This window comes from Orcinus orca, chromosome 12, assembly GCF_937001465.1.
Source record: "Orcinus orca chromosome 12, mOrcOrc1.1, whole genome shotgun sequence".
NCBI classification, from domain to species: domain Eukaryota; kingdom Metazoa; phylum Chordata; class Mammalia; order Artiodactyla; family Delphinidae; genus Orcinus; species Orcinus orca.
In genome coordinates this window covers 1,767,913-1,785,803 of record NC_064570.1, presented here as the reverse complement: position 1 = coordinate 1,785,803, position 17,891 = coordinate 1,767,913, and the positions used below count along the sequence as shown (strand labels likewise).

The 17,891-nt window shown below is 42.4% G+C and overlaps 1 protein-coding gene across 16 annotated transcripts in view; it reads left to right on the top strand.

The window, feature by feature from the left end:
* Positions 1–17,891, top strand: part of AFDN (afadin, adherens junction formation factor) — a 139,511-nt gene that overhangs the window by 37,331 nt on the left and 84,289 nt on the right. For 9 of the 16 annotated variants that reach the window (XR_007470467.1, XR_007470466.1, XR_007470465.1 and 6 more), the window contains exons 2-5: positions 3,294–3,489; positions 6,924–7,039; positions 8,732–8,895; positions 11,377–11,537. Coding sequence is in view for 12 of the 16 variants with exons in the window: in XM_049695208.1 (XP_049551165.1) it covers positions 3,294–3,489; positions 6,924–7,039; positions 8,732–8,895; positions 11,377–11,537 (637 nt within the window). In the remaining 4 variants the exon portion in view is untranslated. The remainder of the gene's footprint in view (positions 1–3,293; positions 3,490–6,923; positions 7,040–8,731; positions 8,896–11,376; positions 11,538–17,891) is intronic. The other 7 variants (XR_007470468.1, XM_033403984.2, XM_033403983.2 and 4 more) reach the window with 3 other exon arrangements.

The following is a 17,891-nucleotide window of genomic DNA, read 5'->3' as shown; positions in this document are numbered from 1 at the left end:
CTCAGCTGTCCACTTGTTTCTTCTGGGGCTCCTCTGGTGCCTGCAGCCCGCCACTTGGTGGCTGTGTGATGGTAGCTCATGTGCTTAGCCTCTCTGGACCTCCTTTTTCTTTTTTCCCCTGTGCAGTGGGGCTGATGGTAGTACCTAACCCTTAGTTTGGGGAATTAAATGCTGAACCGTCAGTATCTGGCACGTGGTAGACCCTCATATATATTAGTTAGTTATTACTGTGTGTTAGTTTGGTCACTACATGCCCAGTTTTTAGGTTCAGGAACTTGATTTTAGCAGTCTTCTCAGGTTTGATAAAATTCTGTGGACTTATTCACACCAGCCAAAATTAGCTGAATGATCGAACAGAACGCTAATGTGTTCATTCATTAAGGGACCACCCCAGTAACGACTCTACTCACATGTTCTGTGTGATGTCAAGGTCACCAGGCAAACTAATTAATAGTTATTTATTAATACTTATTTAGTGCAAATGAAATCAAATCAAAGGTCGTTTTTATTGGCTACTTTATTTAGGCTCGACAGACCTGGAGAATTTTTTCTTTAAAAACATCAATAGAAATATTATTACTTCTTTGTAGACAGCTGTTGCTTGCTGGAGACCTGTATCTGTAACCTTGGGTTTACTCTATTTAAAAAAAAATCTTTTATCTCAACATTTTATGTAAGATCAGTAGCTGAACCACGTTAGTAATGGAGGGTTAATATTTGTAGTTTTCTTTGTACCTATAAAGGGTAGTAATCTGTACGTGAGGGACTTTGATGAGGGTGACCAAGGATACGGGGGGCTGTCTCCAGGCTTGCCTCCATCTAGTCGTTCTAGATGCTCTCCTTTGTTCTTGCCCAGCTGGGGTGGGCAGCCCCTCTCAGCCACAGATGCTGCCTCTGTTCCTTCAATATCTGGTAGTTGGGAATTACTTGTTGGCCGTTCTCAGAGAAGCTGGTGCTTTCGTGTCTTTTGGGACCTGTAGGTGTATCTAGCTGTTTTATTCTCGTCATAAATGATGTATTTAGAACAACCCAGTTATCCAAAACGATTGAGTGCTACGGAGGGTAATTTAGAGAGGTATAAGGGTGGGCCTTCAGAGGAGACTGCTGGGTGCAGCGTAAAGATGATTTCAGGGTGGTGGTGGTGAAAGGAGAGGAATTCTGGGATTAAAATGTGACTCCCATAATAAAAACTTAAATGTATGTAACCAGATTTCCAGACTAAGTGTTGTTTTCTGAAGTGCTGTCTTAGGGGCCTGTGGAGGAGGTTGGTCGGTAGGAAGAGTGAAGCCTGGAATGGGGGTCCCTGAGTGACTTCCCGGGGCTGGAAACAAGGGAGCCATGTGGAGAGTGTTGAGCACCGTGCCTGGGGCAGATGTGTGCTGAGGAGGCCTTGGCTGTTACTGGTGTTGACCCGAACCTGCGTACAGATTCTGAGTTGAGGGCATCTCTCCCGTGCATCCTTACTTACGGCCTTTAGGGTTGCCAGACTAACATGGAGATGGAGATATTTATTTTTAAAGGATATCAGCCTAATTTTTTTTGCTGCTTGACCCAGGCCAGACAAAGAAGACTCCTAATTCATTAAGCTTTCTCAGCTCTCACCCCGTAACCGTGGTCCTGCTTCATCCCAGAGTCTGTGGTTCAGTGGTGTTCTTCTGACACACATGCTCACTTACCTGTGTTTCTCCCCGGGGCAGGGGGAACAGGGAGGGCGGGTGGCCCAGTGGGCAGGGTCTGGGCGAGCACAGTAAAAGCTTCGTTGCTAGAAACGTGCCTTATAGTCTCGTTTTTCCGGTTTAACTTTCGAATGGTTACACCATTAACCCCATTCAATCAATAATATTCCATTTGCCTGCCTTTTCTTCAGATAAATACTTCCCAGTTCATAATTTTCAGTGAAGGTTAGGCTACTGGACTGGGACGTGGGCAGAAGCTTGACTGTGATGGTCTCTGAGCTGCAGGAGAAACTTGACGTCTGAGAGCGAAAGCCACTGTGAGGAAGAAAGCGAGGACTGATTTATCCGACTGGGTTTTGACAAGGTTTTGGATGGATTCTGGATACATTTGGAGGTGGAGAGACTCCATGTGTCAGACGTGGCGGGGAGAGAAAGGCGGCTGTTGAAGAGCAGCCCGGCCGAGGCTTTTTGCTGCAGGAGGCTGAGCACAGAACCTCGGGGTCGGGTCGCAAGTGCTCCTCAGGAGTTGGCGGGGAGCTGTGCTTTGTTCTGTGTTCATGGGAGTAATGGGTTGCACGGGAACCCTGGACCTCACCCTCTCGCATAACCTGCCAAACAAACACGGATTCTGTTTGATGCGATGGTTCCCAGTCTGTGGGATGTGAACTGCTGAGTCTTTTTTTTTTGGTACGCGGGCCTCTCACCGCTGCGGCCTCTCCCGTTGCGGAGCACAGGCTCCGGACGCGCAGGCTCAGCGGCCATGGCTCACGGGCCCAGCCGCTCCGCGGCATGTGGGATCTTCCCGGACCCGGCCACGAACCCGTGTCCCGTGCATCGGCAGGTGGACTCTCAACCACTGCGCCACCAGGGAAGCCCCATGCTGAGTCTTATTTTTCCGGTGATAGCAAAGGGCCTGAATAACCATCTCGTAATTGATTGAAAAGAAAAAAAAATGGAAGCCATGGGAGGGAGCCTTCCACAGTCGCATGGGCTTCAGCCTGCTTGAAGTAGTCTTTGGTTGACATTCTGTCGAATTTTTCTCTAGAAGTAAGGTTTTAAGAAAAATCTAAATTGTGTCTGTTGATTTGGGGCAAGTAGTTCATAGAGAAAATTACTTACAATTACATTCCGCTAACGTTGAGTTTCCATTTCTTCACATTCATGGTAGGATTGGGGTTAACATCTCCCCTCTGCTTTTAGAACAGTCTCTTCATTTAGGCTTTGTAATCTCGGGATGGGCTGGCACCTCGGGCAGATAGGCGTATGGACTTCAAAGTTCAGTGGATCTGGGTTTAATTCTGGATTTGCTGCATAACTGCTTGAGCAAGATACTCAAACTTCGTGAGTTTTAAAGACCAAACCTTGAGAATTGGGTTTGGTCATAGTATCTGCTTCACTGGGTTGTTATAAAGACGTGATAAAACGATGCCTGTCCAGGTGTGCCTGGCATTTGCTGACGGCTCTGACGTCAGGTGCTCTACAGCCGTTACCTTATACTTGAGACACGTAAGAAGGAGACAGATTGTAAATAACTTGTCCCAAGTCACATAATTAAATTTGAAGACATCATTTTAGGATGTTGTTTTTCCAAAAATGTATCATTTTTTTTCCTTTTAGGATTTGGAGTTCCATGGAGTGATGAGATTTTATTTTCAAGATAAAGCTGCTGGGAACTTTGCAACAAAATGTATCCGGGTCTCTAGTACCGCCACCACTCAGGACGTGCTGGAAACGCTCGCCGAGAAATTCCGCCCTGACATGCGGATGTTGTCATCACCCAAGTACTCCCTGTACGAAGTGCATGTCAGCGGAGGTCAGTGGACACAGACGGGGCTTGTCGGCCACGTGTGCTCGTCTTGAGACGATCACAGTCACTTGTCCCGGGGGCCCTGCTTTACTGCTGACCCCCTCTTTCTTTTTCTGGAGGGGCCGGGGAAGCAGTTAACGGGTTGGCAAAACTCTAGTATGTCTGCGAAATGTCCTCATAAGTTCCTAGTAGGTTCATTTATTTGTTGGGAGTTAGAATGAATAGATTAGTTTTACGTATGCTCACTTCTCCAAAGATAAGTAGCATAACGTTTCATAATTGAAATTCTCCAGCAGGTCTGTCACATACATTCATGGTACAGTAGGCTGCTTAATTTTGGAGAAGTATTTCATGTAACTCTTCTGCATAGGTTATAATATTACAATTAACGATAACCCAGTGTTTTATGAGTACAGTATTTTATGAGTAAAACCCAGTGTTTTATCATGCTTGCTGTAATACTTTTGTAATGTGAAACAGTAACGTTCTTTGGGAACAATTAGGACATCTTGAGGAAACTCGCTTATGTAGTTAGTGGTTTCTCCTTGTTTTAAGATTTGAAATTTCTGAAAGTATCCTATATATCACATGGCAATTGAAGTTGAACTGATTAGAAATGTAGAAATTTATAAAATTTTTTATGAGTGCTTTTGAAGTACCGAGTCACCTGTTTAAGAAAAAAAATAACAAATTCCAGTTATGTAGTTTAGTTAGTTATTTCTCCTTGTTTTAAGATTTGAAATTTCTGAAAGTATCGTATATATCACATGGCAATTGAAGTTGAACTGATTAGAAATGTAGAAGTTTATAAAATTTTTTATGAATGCTTTTGAAGTACTGAGTCACCTGTTTAAAAAAAAATAACAAATTCCAGTTAATGCAGTAAACAAAGGATTGTATATAGTACAAGCCCAATTTGAATACCTGTTTAAGTTTCAGCCACAAAACCTGTTGGAACATAATTTATTTTTCTTATCTTCAAAAGTACAGCTTTCTTTGTACATTTGAAATTGGGCTAGAATTTTTGTAGTGAGTGGAATTCAGGTGTCACCAAATGCTGCCAGCATTATATTAGGTAATATAATATTAGGTAACCAGTAATATATTATATTATATTAGGTAGGCTGTACTTGTTTATCCCTCGTTTAAGGTTACTAGGGTATCACCTACATAAATAACACCCAAACTGAATTTGACAATAGTGGATGGTCTCAATTTTGGACGTTTTTTTGAGGTTGAATTCTCCTTTTACCTTAGAATCTTTTTAAATAGGTTACAAAGAGGAAGAAAGTATTTCTCACTTTCAGCCCTCTTCTCGCTGCACCATTGGGTCATTTGAATGCTGCCAAGTGAGGTCTTTGAAATGCTATCTAAGATTGGGATTTGAGATCTAAAAATGGAATGGGTTTGATTTTTTTTAAAAGAACATTTTTTCTTTAAACTTTCTTTGCTAGATTTGTTTTTAATTAAAAAGTAAAATATGTTACTTGTAAGGGATGAAAACACAAGGAAGGTGTGTAAAGAAGGAAGTGTTCGCCATCTTCCCCCGCCCCTGCAGTGACTACTAGGCTGGCCTGGCCGTGTCCTTCTGCACCTTCGTACCCCGCCAGCGTCTCAGAGAGGAGCAGACCCTGGCGTGCAGGTTCTCAATCTCTTTTGGGTCATGGAGCCCTTAGTGTGTCAGTAATTGTTTTAGTGGCATCTCTAGGCCAAAGGAAATACCTAACAGTTCATTTTACTGCATAGATTCAGACGAGTTCATCAGGATTTATGCTTTAACAGCTTGGTGGATGTGTGAAAAAATAGTACAGATCAGATGAAAGGAAAACTGAAAATTTCATCCCGTTCTTAACCACAGTTGCTCCCTGACGGGGCACGTGTGCCTCCCGGGCCCTGCCCAGCTCCTGGGTGGGGGCAGTGCCCTCCTTTCCTGTTCACATCGGTTTGCGGGCAGTGCTTGTTTCTACAGCGCCGTGGAAAGCCCGACGTGACCCTGGTGGGACAGTGCGCAACCTGGTGGGAACCAGCAGCTCCTGCAGCATCCGGCAGGTGCAGCTCGTTTCGCTGGAAATGTAACGTGCTCCTCAGTGAGCCGCTGGACACCGCAGCTGCTGTGTGAACCAGAGCGCTGGCCCAGCACCATGGAAACGCCACTCTCAGCCCTTCTCTGTGTTAGGGTTCCTTGTGTGAAATCAACTGGAAAAGTAAAAAGGATTCTGCTCTTCTAACGTAAGGCAGAAAATACCTTAAGTTATAAAGTTGTAGCAGGGCCCTAATTATATTTGCATGCAGTAGTTAGGCACGTGTGCTTTAGAACAGCTCACCTTGTTTTTGTTTTATGATTTAGACTTAATTGTTCTTAAGATTGGTTCTCTAAAAAACATGCCATGAGGGATTTTGATCTAGTGAAGATTCTGCAACACGAACAACTTGGTAATTTTGGTTTTGCAGCAGGAATTTGGAACTTCTTGATCCAATATGTGACTTACTACTCTTTTCTCATATTTTCCGTTGATAAAATAATTCCTTAGAATTTTTTTCCTGTATTCTGATCATTAACACTGCTGTTTACCTGTAATATTCACTGAAAGCCTCTATAAACTATCTTCTCAGTTTGCCCCGTTGACTTGCTTCCTGTACCAATGTCATTCACGCCCTCTGGTCTCACTGCTTCCTGTCTTTGCTGCCCATGTTGTGGTGCATTCTGTGTGCGTTTACCTGGGTAATCCTTGCCAGCTCTTGGCTTCTAGTAGGTGGTCAGGCTGTGTAGGGCCCTCAGTGGGCTGCCATGAGGCTTGTTAGGTTTCTAGTAAGGGAGGAAGTAGTCACTTAACATAGCACTTCATCGACAGAGAAAAGGCTGGTGCTTCATGGTGGGAGGGGCTGTGCGGGTCGAGGAGTGTGCGTTTTGGAGACGAGAATCAGAGGTACAGGGGGAGGAGGGAGAGTGCAGTGATCGCTTCCAAGACTTATGGCGGTGGTGCCGTTTCTTGACAGCATCTTAACATTAACATGAGAAGAAAAATCCCATGAATCAGTGGAACTTCTGTGTGATATTAACATTATTTCTGTATTTTCCAGTTGTATGTGAGGGAATTTGATTTATAGAAACAAACGTACGGCAAAGCCCTGCTTATAATTTTTTCTAGTCCATGTGTATTTCTCTTATTTTCTGGGTTAGATTCTAAATGTTGTCAGGAGACTCCGCCTGGTCCGTGTCTGGCATTGGACACGTGCTAGTACACATACAGTAGCACCAAAATACTGAATTAGTCATTGAAACTCTAACTTCACAGTGTGAATTACACTTCAGCCTACCAGTAAACAATCAAGGGAGTTAGGTATTTTTGTCTATAAAATGTATCGTGTATCAGAATGTCGCATTGGCTAGTGCCGTTAGATAACCACGGCTTATTTCTTTTTCTTTTCATGTTGTGAAGAAGAAAGAAGATTGGATATAGACGAGAAACCCCTTGTTGTGCAGTTGAATTGGAATAAGGATGATCGAGAGGGCAGATTTGTTCTTAAGAATGAGAACGATGCCATTCCTGCTAAGGTGAGGCCTTGGGTCTCGGCCCGTGCTGTGCCTGGCCTGCGTCTGACTGCGTGTCGTGTCGGAGGGGTTCATTCTCTGTTTCGCTTCTCTTCCTGAACTACCCTTTTACCCCCGTCCTGGAACATAATTTAAAAGTAGCCCAGCTTCTCCCTGCTCCATCCTCTGTTTCACGGAATAATCCAAAATATTACTCCTTCCTTTTCAAAGAAGAGTTATGTAAGCTTTTGTTCCTAAGAGACTTAATGTTCAAATCAGCTTCGGGTTTTTTTCCCTAAATTATAAAGTCAAAATGCGTTTTACTAGGAATCAGAAGGGAAAATAAAACTTTAATAACCTATTTATATGTGAACTTTTAGTTACAACTTAATAAGGCATATTTAAGACCTTTTTCATGTTATATGTGTAAGGTTAGAAATTAGTAAACTTCCTTGAGTGTCTTTGGATCATGAAATAGAGTGAGTCTAAAACTTTCTCAGGTAGTAGGATGTCTGGAATTCCCGTGCTACTGTTCTTTTTATGTGGAATACTATGAAATATTGATACAATTTTAAAACAATTATAATTCTGTTTTAAGTCAAGTGGCCTCTTACACTAGAATTCAGTATTGACAAGTGATAGCAAATGCAGAGGTTAAGAATATTTTGAGGAAAATCTTGTATTTAATTTTGTGCCCCAGCAGACTGGGGGCAAAGTACCATTATTTACTCAGGGCAGCAGTTTTCACATTGTCTGTGTCATGTCCTCTGTGTTCCTGTTCCTGCGCTCCAGGGAATTTTATTGCCGTTGTGGCGAACACATGTGATACAAGAGCGGATACTTGTGTGTGTGTGTGTGTGTGTGTGTCCATGTTTTATTTTGTGTCTGCACCGTGGTTCCAGCTGATGTACCTTTTCACGGAGCCACAGATCCTGTTTGCTACGTAGTAGAACTCTTCTGGGGTCGGGATGACAGGAGGGTGCTGGGGTAGCTTGCAAGGAAACGGAGATGCTCGCTCACAGAGCGGAAGGCAGTTTTCTTTCCCAATAAGATAATCTTTTATTTCTCTCAGTTCTTTACCGGCCAGCCTATTAAGTCACATAAAAGTAATTTGTCTCTGTGTCATCTGCTGGCAGGCCAAGTTATAAACTAAGAGTAAGGAAACAGGTAAGATCTGGAAAAGAAATTAGAAGTTTTTGCACACACACAGTTCTTATAACTTTGCTTCATAAAAGCCAGTTTATTAGGGCTACTCTAAACATTTCTTTTGAAGTTAAAGAAAACATATTTAAAGTAGACGATGATTCAAACACTTAGTTATTTCCATATTTTCATTAGTTTCCTTCTATTTAAGTTACTTCATGTAAATTATTTGGATTTTTATTTATTAAAAATAATAAATAAGCTGGTGTGATTCCAACCCCAGTGTTCTAGCTGGGTTTGGATTTTCTTGTGTGTTTGCTTCCTTGGTTATAGTTTTGAATTAAGATACAATTTACACACGGTGAAATGAGATCTTGAATGTGTACGTTTTGATCAGTACACTCACGTAACTGTCGGCCCATCAAGACAAAGAACGTTTCTCACCCCAGACCTTCCCCTGCCCCAGTGGCTCTGTTTCTGGCCGCAGCGTATGAGGTGAAGTTAGCCAAGCCATAGATAGCTTTATGTCATTCTGTGTCATAGCCAGTGTAGTGATAATGTTACTTTTATCAGAAGGCTCAAAGTAACGGACCTGAAAAGCAGGAAAAAGAAGGTGTTATCCAGAACTTCAAGAGAACTCTCTCAAAGAAAGAAAAGAAGGAAAAAAAGAAGCGAGAAAAAGAGGCAATGAGGCAGGCGTCTGATCGAGACGATAGACCTTTCCATGGGGATGACACGTAAGTTCATTTTGGAAATATTCCTGTTTCTTTGTGTTCTAAGCCCGGTGTTTTTCGTGCAGCAGACCTCATTAAATTACCAAGTAAAGGCCGAAGAGGGTGCGCCTCAGGTAAGTGCGTTGGGGCTCGTGCTGGGTCCTCGGCGTCGAGGGAAGCGGTGGGGCTCTGACTGAGCTGCACGGGTCGCTCACAGGGCTGGTCTCGCTGTGCGCGCTCTTCTTAAAGATGCGGACTGATGAACAGTGTTGCTGTTCCTGGGTAGACTGGGTGCAGGGTGTTCTTCGTCTCTGCCTGGCCTTTCCTTTCCTTTCTGTTGTTTTGGTCCTTAAGGCAGCAGTGGATTCTTAGACACCTCAGGTCCGCTTAACACCTGATCAGAGGTTGGCAAGACCAGTGAGAAAAGCTGGTGTTCGCTTTTCAGGTTCAAATGCACCATCAGGTTCACTCCAGCCCCCGCCCGCCCCCCTTCCTTATTCTCACACAGCAGCCCCATCACAGGTGTCTTTGCCTGTCTGAAGGGATTTGAGCTTCTGACCTCGGAGCTGAGGGAATAAGGGAAACCGCTGTGTTTCGTTGTAACAGAAAGGACACGTGAGCAGAAGCTGGCCTTTCCTCCTTGCTTGGGGTCTCCTGGCCTCAGTGTCGCCTTGTCAGTTTTCAGTTCAGTTCATTCTCTTATCGTGGTTTCTCTTAAGCCTCTTCCTTGCCTTAGAGTTGACGGCATAGTGTTCTGTTTACAGCTTATTTTAGAAAGTCAGAGTAGATAGATTTGCCAGAAAGGGAAAAGGAGCTTCTTGTCACGTATGAACCCAAAGAGAGCCGTAGTTTGTTTATGCAACACAAGTATATGCGCTTCATATATCTATGTAGAGAGTTTTTAAACAAGTATAATCAGTCTTTTGAAACCAGAACTTTTCACGTGACATTTTCCCACTAAAATTATATGTATTTCACATAAATACACAGTCAAAATATATATATGTTCACAAAAAACATACATATTAAATAATTTAAATGATTGTGCCGTATTCTATCATATAGTTTTCCCATAATTTATGAAACCAGCCCTTTTTATGTATTTGTGGAGAGTTTACAGGGTTTTTTTGGTATTATAAATGATACTCTGGTGAATATCCTTGTTTTTACAATTTTGAGGACTCATGTGAATATTTCCTAAGGAAATGCTCTGGAAGAATGGCTCAGAGACCCCTTGGGATGCTTGTGTTGCCAGACAGCCCCTGGAAAGGTCTGCACAGCCCACAGGCCCTCTCGTTTCCATACCCTTAGTACTGCTGAGTGTAACAGAGCAGAGTACAGTCTCTGCAGTATGCGAGACCTTCAATAACTCGAGCTTACTGTATCATTAACAAGGTAGATGTCTCTCTGCACGTTTATTAACCGTTGCTATTCTTCTGCTGCTGCGGTGACCTCTTCAAGTCTTTTTTCCATTTTTTGGTTGATTCTAAGTGTTGTGTGTGTCTTGAGGATATTAACCATTTGTCAGTGAAGGGAGTTTACTTTAGAGTGGAATTTGAGCCCATTGTAGAGTGCATCCAAATGGATTTAGATATTAATCTGTTAGGCAGAGACGCCTATGGGATGCACATGAACTCTTGACTATAGTATTACATAGTAAGGCTCTACTTAGTGTATTTATACAAGAGAAAGAACTTGTATACATAGATTGTTCATATATGAAAAATACCAAGGAAAAGGAGAGTTTAGAACTTAGGCTACAGTTTGTTCTATTTATTTAGTTTATAGGGGGATAAACTATTTGTGTTAAGGAAATGAGCTACTTAGAATGAGTTAAGTTTAACTTATTGATTCGAAGCTTGACTGACTTAATGAAATTATTTTGTGATTTTAAAAATGGCATCCTTAAAGTATATTTATCAAAGTTTAGTCAAGCATATCAATCTTACCTAAATATTTAGTTTTCAACTCATCATTCTATACAGTTGACTCGTTAGAGGAACCTACGGAGCAATTTCCTTTTAAAACTTTCGCTTCAAGAGAGTGAATGGTGGTAAATCTCTTAGTTGTTAAGAAATCAGGCTGTTTGAGTCCTTCAGGATTTTACCGTAATTTGAAGACAGGCTTTTACTAAAGTATGTTCAACCCTTTATTTCTAGAGGTTGGAATGTTGTATCCCTCATTTAGTCTATTTTAAGATAACCGTGGTAGAAAGAACTGAAATGTATAATTTATACATTCTAGCTTTATTAATGAATACTCAGTAATTAAGTTCTGTAAACTCACTATAAAATTTTAATTATAAATTTCTGCTTAGTGCAGTATTTCAGCTTGTATTGAGAGGAAGCGTGTTCTCTATCCCTAGTAATTAGCACGTGGCGAACGGTGCGCGGCAGAACTGTGTAGGCTAATAACGTCTGCCATTTTGAGTTTTGTATGATTTCAGTATAATTGTTTCTGATATAAAATTTTAAAAATCTTGTTATTGCCTTTTTTTCCTTACAGTGAAAATTCTCGACTGGCTGCTGAGGTTTACAAAGACATGCCTGAAACTAGCTTTACCCGAACGATTTCTAATCCCGAGGTGGTTATGAAACGACGGAGACAACAAAAACTGGAAAAGAGAATGCAGGAATTTCGGAGCTCAGATGGGCGGCCTGATTCAGGTGCAGACTTTGAATTGTTTTTCTGTTATATTTGTTGTAAAGTCTATTAATTTCATAATCCTTTTTATATATGCATGAGGCCCTGAATGAGTGAAGTTAATGGGCGATGTGGCCTGTTCATAGCAAGCGTGTGCCATGTGTGTCTGGTACAAAGTCAGTTTTGCCTTCAATACGTTTAGTTACGTATTTATCCGCAGTATGGCTTTTTTTTTTTTAATTCTGGAAAATGTCAAGTATATACAAAAGAATAGAGATATAATGAACTTCCCATGTGTTTATCACCAAGCAAGCTTCCATAATTAACACATTTCATCTCTGCTTCTACATATATTGCTTTCATTCCCAGACTGTGTTATTTTTGAATCAAATCCCAACTTTCTCATTATCTCATCCATAAATATTTTGATATATTTTCCTGAAAGGTAACAATTCTAAAAAAGCAAAAACAAAAATAAAGCAAACCATAGTACCACTATCACATAGAAAAGAATTGACAGTAATTCCTTAAAAATCATCAGATACCTAGTCATAGTTCAGATTTTCCTGATCTGCCTCAGATAATTCCTTTAGTTGAGTCAGGATACAAATAAAACTTAAATGTTGCATTTGCAATTGGTTAATTTGTCTTTTATGCCTTTCATTCTAAAATCCCCTCTCCTCTCTTGTATCTTAACCTCTCAGTTTGCTTATTTGTTGGTTTGTTTTAAAACCCTAGGTTGAATGTCTTGTAGGTTTTGCTGGCGGCATCTTGTTGTGCGGTTTACCGCTGTTTTCCTCGTGTTTTCCTTGATTAGATACAGGTACAGGGTTAGGGTTTTTGGTGGTAGGCGGTGGGACAGGAATATTCACCTTAGTGTCATCCCCAGGTGAGCAGTGGTTTGTAAAATTTTAATAAGCTCATGGATGTAAAGCTTCTCGATGTTGGTCCATCTTTTGCGGTTACTGTCGTCTGATTCTTGAATGGTGGCTTCGAGCCAGCGGGGCTGTCTTCCAGCTGGCACCCGGGTCTGTGACATGGCCCAGTGATCTCGAGAGCTTCCCTGGAGGATAGGATGTCTGCTCACCTCGTGCTTTCCTGCCCCAGCCTAGGAGTCAGCTCTTCCTCGGAGGAATCCTGTTCCTTTTGCTGGGATAAGTGTCTGGTTGCTAGGAGCGCTCTCTGTTACTGGTTAGTCTTTGTTTCTAAGCCTGTTTAGTGGACAGAGCTTAGGAAATATGTGGTTTTTTACTACTTGGATTTTAGAAAATCTGGGTGTCTTTTCTCTAAAGGTAAAATTCTTCCCTCCTAAGAACAATAGAATAATTATTAACAACATAATTATATTAATCAGGTATAATACCAAAATCAAAATAGGGCTATTATTAATACCAATATGATACTGAAAACATTTTATTTAAGCCTTTTGTGAAATCTGTGCTGTTTGAAATCGCATATTCGATTCCTGTGTATGTGATTATATACCCACATTGATTTATACTTAGGTTTGTTTTATTTTACTTTTGACTTTGAAGGTTTGCTTCTTTAAAATTTAGTGTTGTTTAACAGTTTCTAAGTCAAATCTGCAAAACAAGGTACGTTTAGAGAAGTCCAGCTTTTTTGTCCCTGTGGACCCCTTGAATCAAAGGCAACATCCTGTACACATGTCCCACCGTGATGTTTCCTGGAGATCACCCTGTATTTCTGAGGGAAATAAAGGTTAAAACGAGAAGTTAAAACACATGACTACTCTGTGAGCTATAAATTGGTTTTGTGTATTTTTAGCTATTTGATATAAAACTTTTATTTGTAATTAACCTGTAATTATACTCAGCAAGTAAAGTGGTTTTACTTGTTAAAAAATAATCATTTGTTTCAAAAACAGTCCTTGTATTAGAAGGCTGTATCGTTGATCCAGCCTTTCCTAAAAACGTCTGACCTGGTAAGTCATCGCCTCTGCGGCTCTGTTGTAGCGCTGCGCTCCTGCTAGCTCACGCACGAGTTTTAAGGTCTGAGTGCTGGGACTGGCGGCTTTTCTCTGGAGCCGGGTTTATAGCAGTTTTGGTTGGGAAGGTTGCTTAATTGTGGGCCCATTCTCTCGGCTCCAAGGCTGAGTCAAAGGGTGTTAGTCCCTATCCAGACCCTCTTATTATCCGATATGTTTATGTGGCAGCAGGTGGGATCTGTCAGAGGAAGCTGTGCTCACACTCGCGTCACACCCGTGGGAGCAGCGTTATTCTCTATTTTATTAGTGGTCTCTCTTACCTTACCTCCATTCACGAGGTAGTCTGTGGACCATGGTTCTGAAATGCATGGTTGCTTGATTCTGCCCACTTGACAGAAACTGCTGGTGACCCCATTTCTTGTGAGCTTGCCCAGAGCTTTGTGTTAGGGGGGCGTGTCATACAGCACCAGCCATGGTGGGAGCCGGCCCTGAGACCTGGTTGTCTCTCCAGCATCACGGGTTTGCTTTGACCCTTAGCGCCTGTATGAACTGAGTCTCAATTATATGTTTCATGGGAATTATAGTATCGGTGATTCAAGAAAACTAGGACACTGAGAGACTTACTAGTTCTGTAAATAATTTGATAGATGGCTTTTGAGACCTAAATGATTATCTGTTGGTATATATTCTGTCTTGTTCAATCAGGAATTGAAAAAGACAAGAAAAAGAAAGGAAGGAGAAAGGAGGGAGAAACTACAGAGGTGAGGAAGGAGAAATGCAGTAAAAGTTTGAGGAAGGACGAGAGGAATGCTCAGAGGTACCTGCCACGTGCTGACCACGCTTCCGACCACGGGAAGGAGTCTGGCATCGTTATGGAAGTAACTTCCTCAGTGACCCCTTGAGCAATATTCAAGTATAGGCTCAGGGGTATGTGAGTCAGACTAAGGAGAGCTGGCTTAGAGTGTCAGTTTTTATAAGTAACTTAACAAAATCTTTTTATAAAAAGTATGTCTTTAATGTGGGTCAGGATGCAACATTATATATGTTGTTAAGATAAAGCAGGAAGCTTTTTTTTTTCTTTTTTTTTTTTTGTGGAACGCGGGCCTCTCACTGTTGTGGCGTCTCCTGTTGCGGAGCACAGGCTCCGGACGCGCAGGCTCAGCGGCCATGGCTCACGGGCCCAGCCGCTCCGTGGCATGTGGGATCCTCCCGGGCCGGGGCACGAACCGGTGTCCCCTGCATCGGCAGGCGGACTCCCAACCACTGCGCCACCAGGGAAGCCCTAAGCAGGAAGCTTTTTGCAGGTAACTTCAGCCTGTGTCCCCAGAGATCCACATTTATTTTCCTGTGCCATTGGGGGTCCTTTGATGGAAATATTTGGTATGATCTGTTAATAAACTGCTGAAAGTTTTAAGCCAGGGATTGAGAACGCTTTCAGTTAGCCCAGGCCTCCAATCTGGAGCGGTTACTCTGAGAGCAGAATCTAGGGTTGATTTGAGGGAATTGTGGTCAGAAGCAGGTGTCCCCCTTCAAAGGCTTGCGTGGCCCCGAGTCTCTGAGCTCAGTCGGGGACAGTGGTCATGAAGAGAGAAAAGCGGGAGCGATGTTAAGAGAGAATGATCGGGAAGCAGCGCCAGCCTGAGTTTTCTGAGGAGAGGAGGCCTTCCGGATGCTGCCCTGCCTTGAGCAGGATGGATGTGGGTCTGGATGAAGGAGCCTCCGGAGGGGAAGACGGGCTTCGTCTGTGTGTCTTGGGAGGGGCCGGCGTGGTGTGGGGGGTGCCTTTAGGCTGCCAGCTCGGTGGCTGAGTGCTAGTCAGCGGTGCCAGGTGGAGAGAAAGATTCGGGAGCAAGCTGTTCTTGGGATGCGACATCATGGGCATGGAAGAGATTTGGTGGAGGTAGGAAGTATACTGGTAATACGCGGCCGTTGTTGAGAAGTAGGCCAAGAAAACAGGAACAAAACCTCCAGAGAATTAGGAGAAGAAACAGCAAAACACCCACTGGAGTAGAGCTTGTCTGTTACAGGGATGGTTGGGTGGAAGGAACATTTTTCTGTACAAGCTCCTAGGAAACCCTAAAAAACTGGATACTGTTGGCAGAATAGCTGTTTGTGGTTAATATTAATGCAGTCAAATATAGTAAGTTCAAGTGTTCTGTTGGTTTTTAATAAACAACTTAGAAAACTATATCCTTATAACCTACTGAGGCTGTTAGCTTAGCGCTTAGGTTGGTGAAGAATTACAGCCAAGTCTGTAATTTTCCTGTCTTGTTCGCCCGAGCGTTGGTTCCCCAAGTTCTGATGACGTACTTAAAGAGATCTGACTCACTTCACAGTGGATCAGAAGTCATAACTTGTAACAAGCCTTGGCCCCGGAGCTCATAAAGTATTTTTAACACTCAGACGTATTTACTTTCTTGATGCCTTCCAAGTATAATTGACCTCAGAGTGCCCTTGGGAGTCAGCCCTTCTGCCTCAGTTTTCTTGTGGACAGCAGTCTTGGAGCTGTGGAGTGCTAGGACACGGACTCTGGAGCTGGGTTCCGGTAGGGACCCTTGTGTTCCGTGGGCCACGCTTTCTTCATCGTCTGAATAGGGGAATCATCCTCCCTTAATTTTAGAACTGAAATGTATATTTATACAAACAGATTTTAGTCGATGGTAGAATTTTAAAATGTTAGCTTTTCTTCTATCTCCCCTTCCTTAGGAAATTGGGAGGTATGTATTTCTGTTGTGATGATACTATGGTATTATGCTTTTAAACTAAAAACCTCTTAAATTAGACTGTATCCAGTCAGTTACTTATTAATCTGCCCATGGATGTCAGTGGAGTTTAGGTCCTCTCTACTGTTGTGTTACTGTCAGTTCCTCCCTTTATGTCTGCTAGTATTTGCTTTATGTAGTTAGGTGCTCGTGTATAGGGTGCACATATATGAACTGAGTATTCTTGTATTTATCCCTTTATCATTATATAATGCCCGTCTTTGTCTTTTGTTATAGACTTTGCTCCAAAGTCTGTTTTGTCTGAGAGGAGTATTGCCACCCCCATTTTCTTGTCATTTCTGCTTGCATGAAATAAATCTCTTTTTCTTTCCCCTCGCTTTCAGTCTGTATGGGTCATTAGCTCTGAAGTAAGTTTCTCGTAAGCAGCGCATAGGTGCTTCTGGTTTTTTATCCAATGAGCCATCCTGTTCTTTGATTGCAGCATTTAGTCCATTGACGTTTGAAGTAATTATTGATAGCTATGTACTCACTGTCATTTTAGGACTTGTTTTCTGCTAGTTTTTGTACTTCTCTGTTCATGTCTTCTTTCTGTTTCTTCCCTTGTATTTTGATGGTTTTTTTTTAGTGGTACTCTGTTTTTTTGTTTCTAGTTTTTGTGTGTTTATTTTTTGATTTGTGGCTGCCATGGGTTTCATATATGTTGATCTGTATCTACTTGTGGTAAACTAGTAGTCATTTAAGTGCAAACACATTGTAAAAGATCTGCATTTTTTACTTCCCTCCCTACACTTTGTGTTTCTCATGTCATATTTTATGTCTTCATGTTGTTGTCTTGTTTGTTTTCTCCCCCTGATTTCGACCCTGCAATCAGGTTACAAGCTGTTTGGAGCCTAGGACGATGACCAGCTCATGCTGTGTCCTCAGCGTTGGGACGGGCGGTGTAGGGGGACCTTATAATCCCTGTGAGTTTGTAGATAGCCTGACCCCTGGCCTGTGTCAGCAGGTCCGCGTTCTAATACCAGCCTGGGCTTGCTGGTTCTTCTTCTTTTTTTTTTTTTTTTTTAAACATCTTTATTGGAGTATAATTGCTTTACAATGGTGTGTTAGTTTCTGCTTCATAACAAAGTGAATCAGTTATACATATACATATGTTCCCATATCTCCTCCCTCTTGCGTCTCCCTCCCTCCCACCCTCCCTATCCCACCCCTCTACGTGGTCACAAAGCACCAAGCTGATCTCCCTGTGCTATGTGGCTGCTTCCCACTAGCTATCTACCTTACATTTGGCAGTATATATATGTCCGTGCCACTCTCTCACTTCATCCCAGCTTACCCTTCCCCCTCCCCGTGTCATTGCTGATTATTCTTAAAAGACCAGTGTTATTTTATTGTAGTCAAGTGGTCATAATGCAGTGTGTGCCAGGCTTGTTGAAAAAGAGGGTGTGAGAAACATTCAGTAGCCAGAGTAACTGCATTAGAATTCAGAAGAGGCAAAAAGGAGTCATAGAGATTTAGAATTTGCTTCAAGAGATCCACAGATGTTTAATCTAGCTCTTTAACGTTAGAGGTGAGCAAAGGAAGTCGGGAAGCCTCCCCGAGGTCCCACGTAGCATGGGGATGTGGCACCTTGCCTGAGTTGCCTACCTGCCCCCAGTAGTCTTTCAGCTAGACTTAAGATTTTAGGGCTTAAAAATCTTAGATCATAAGTA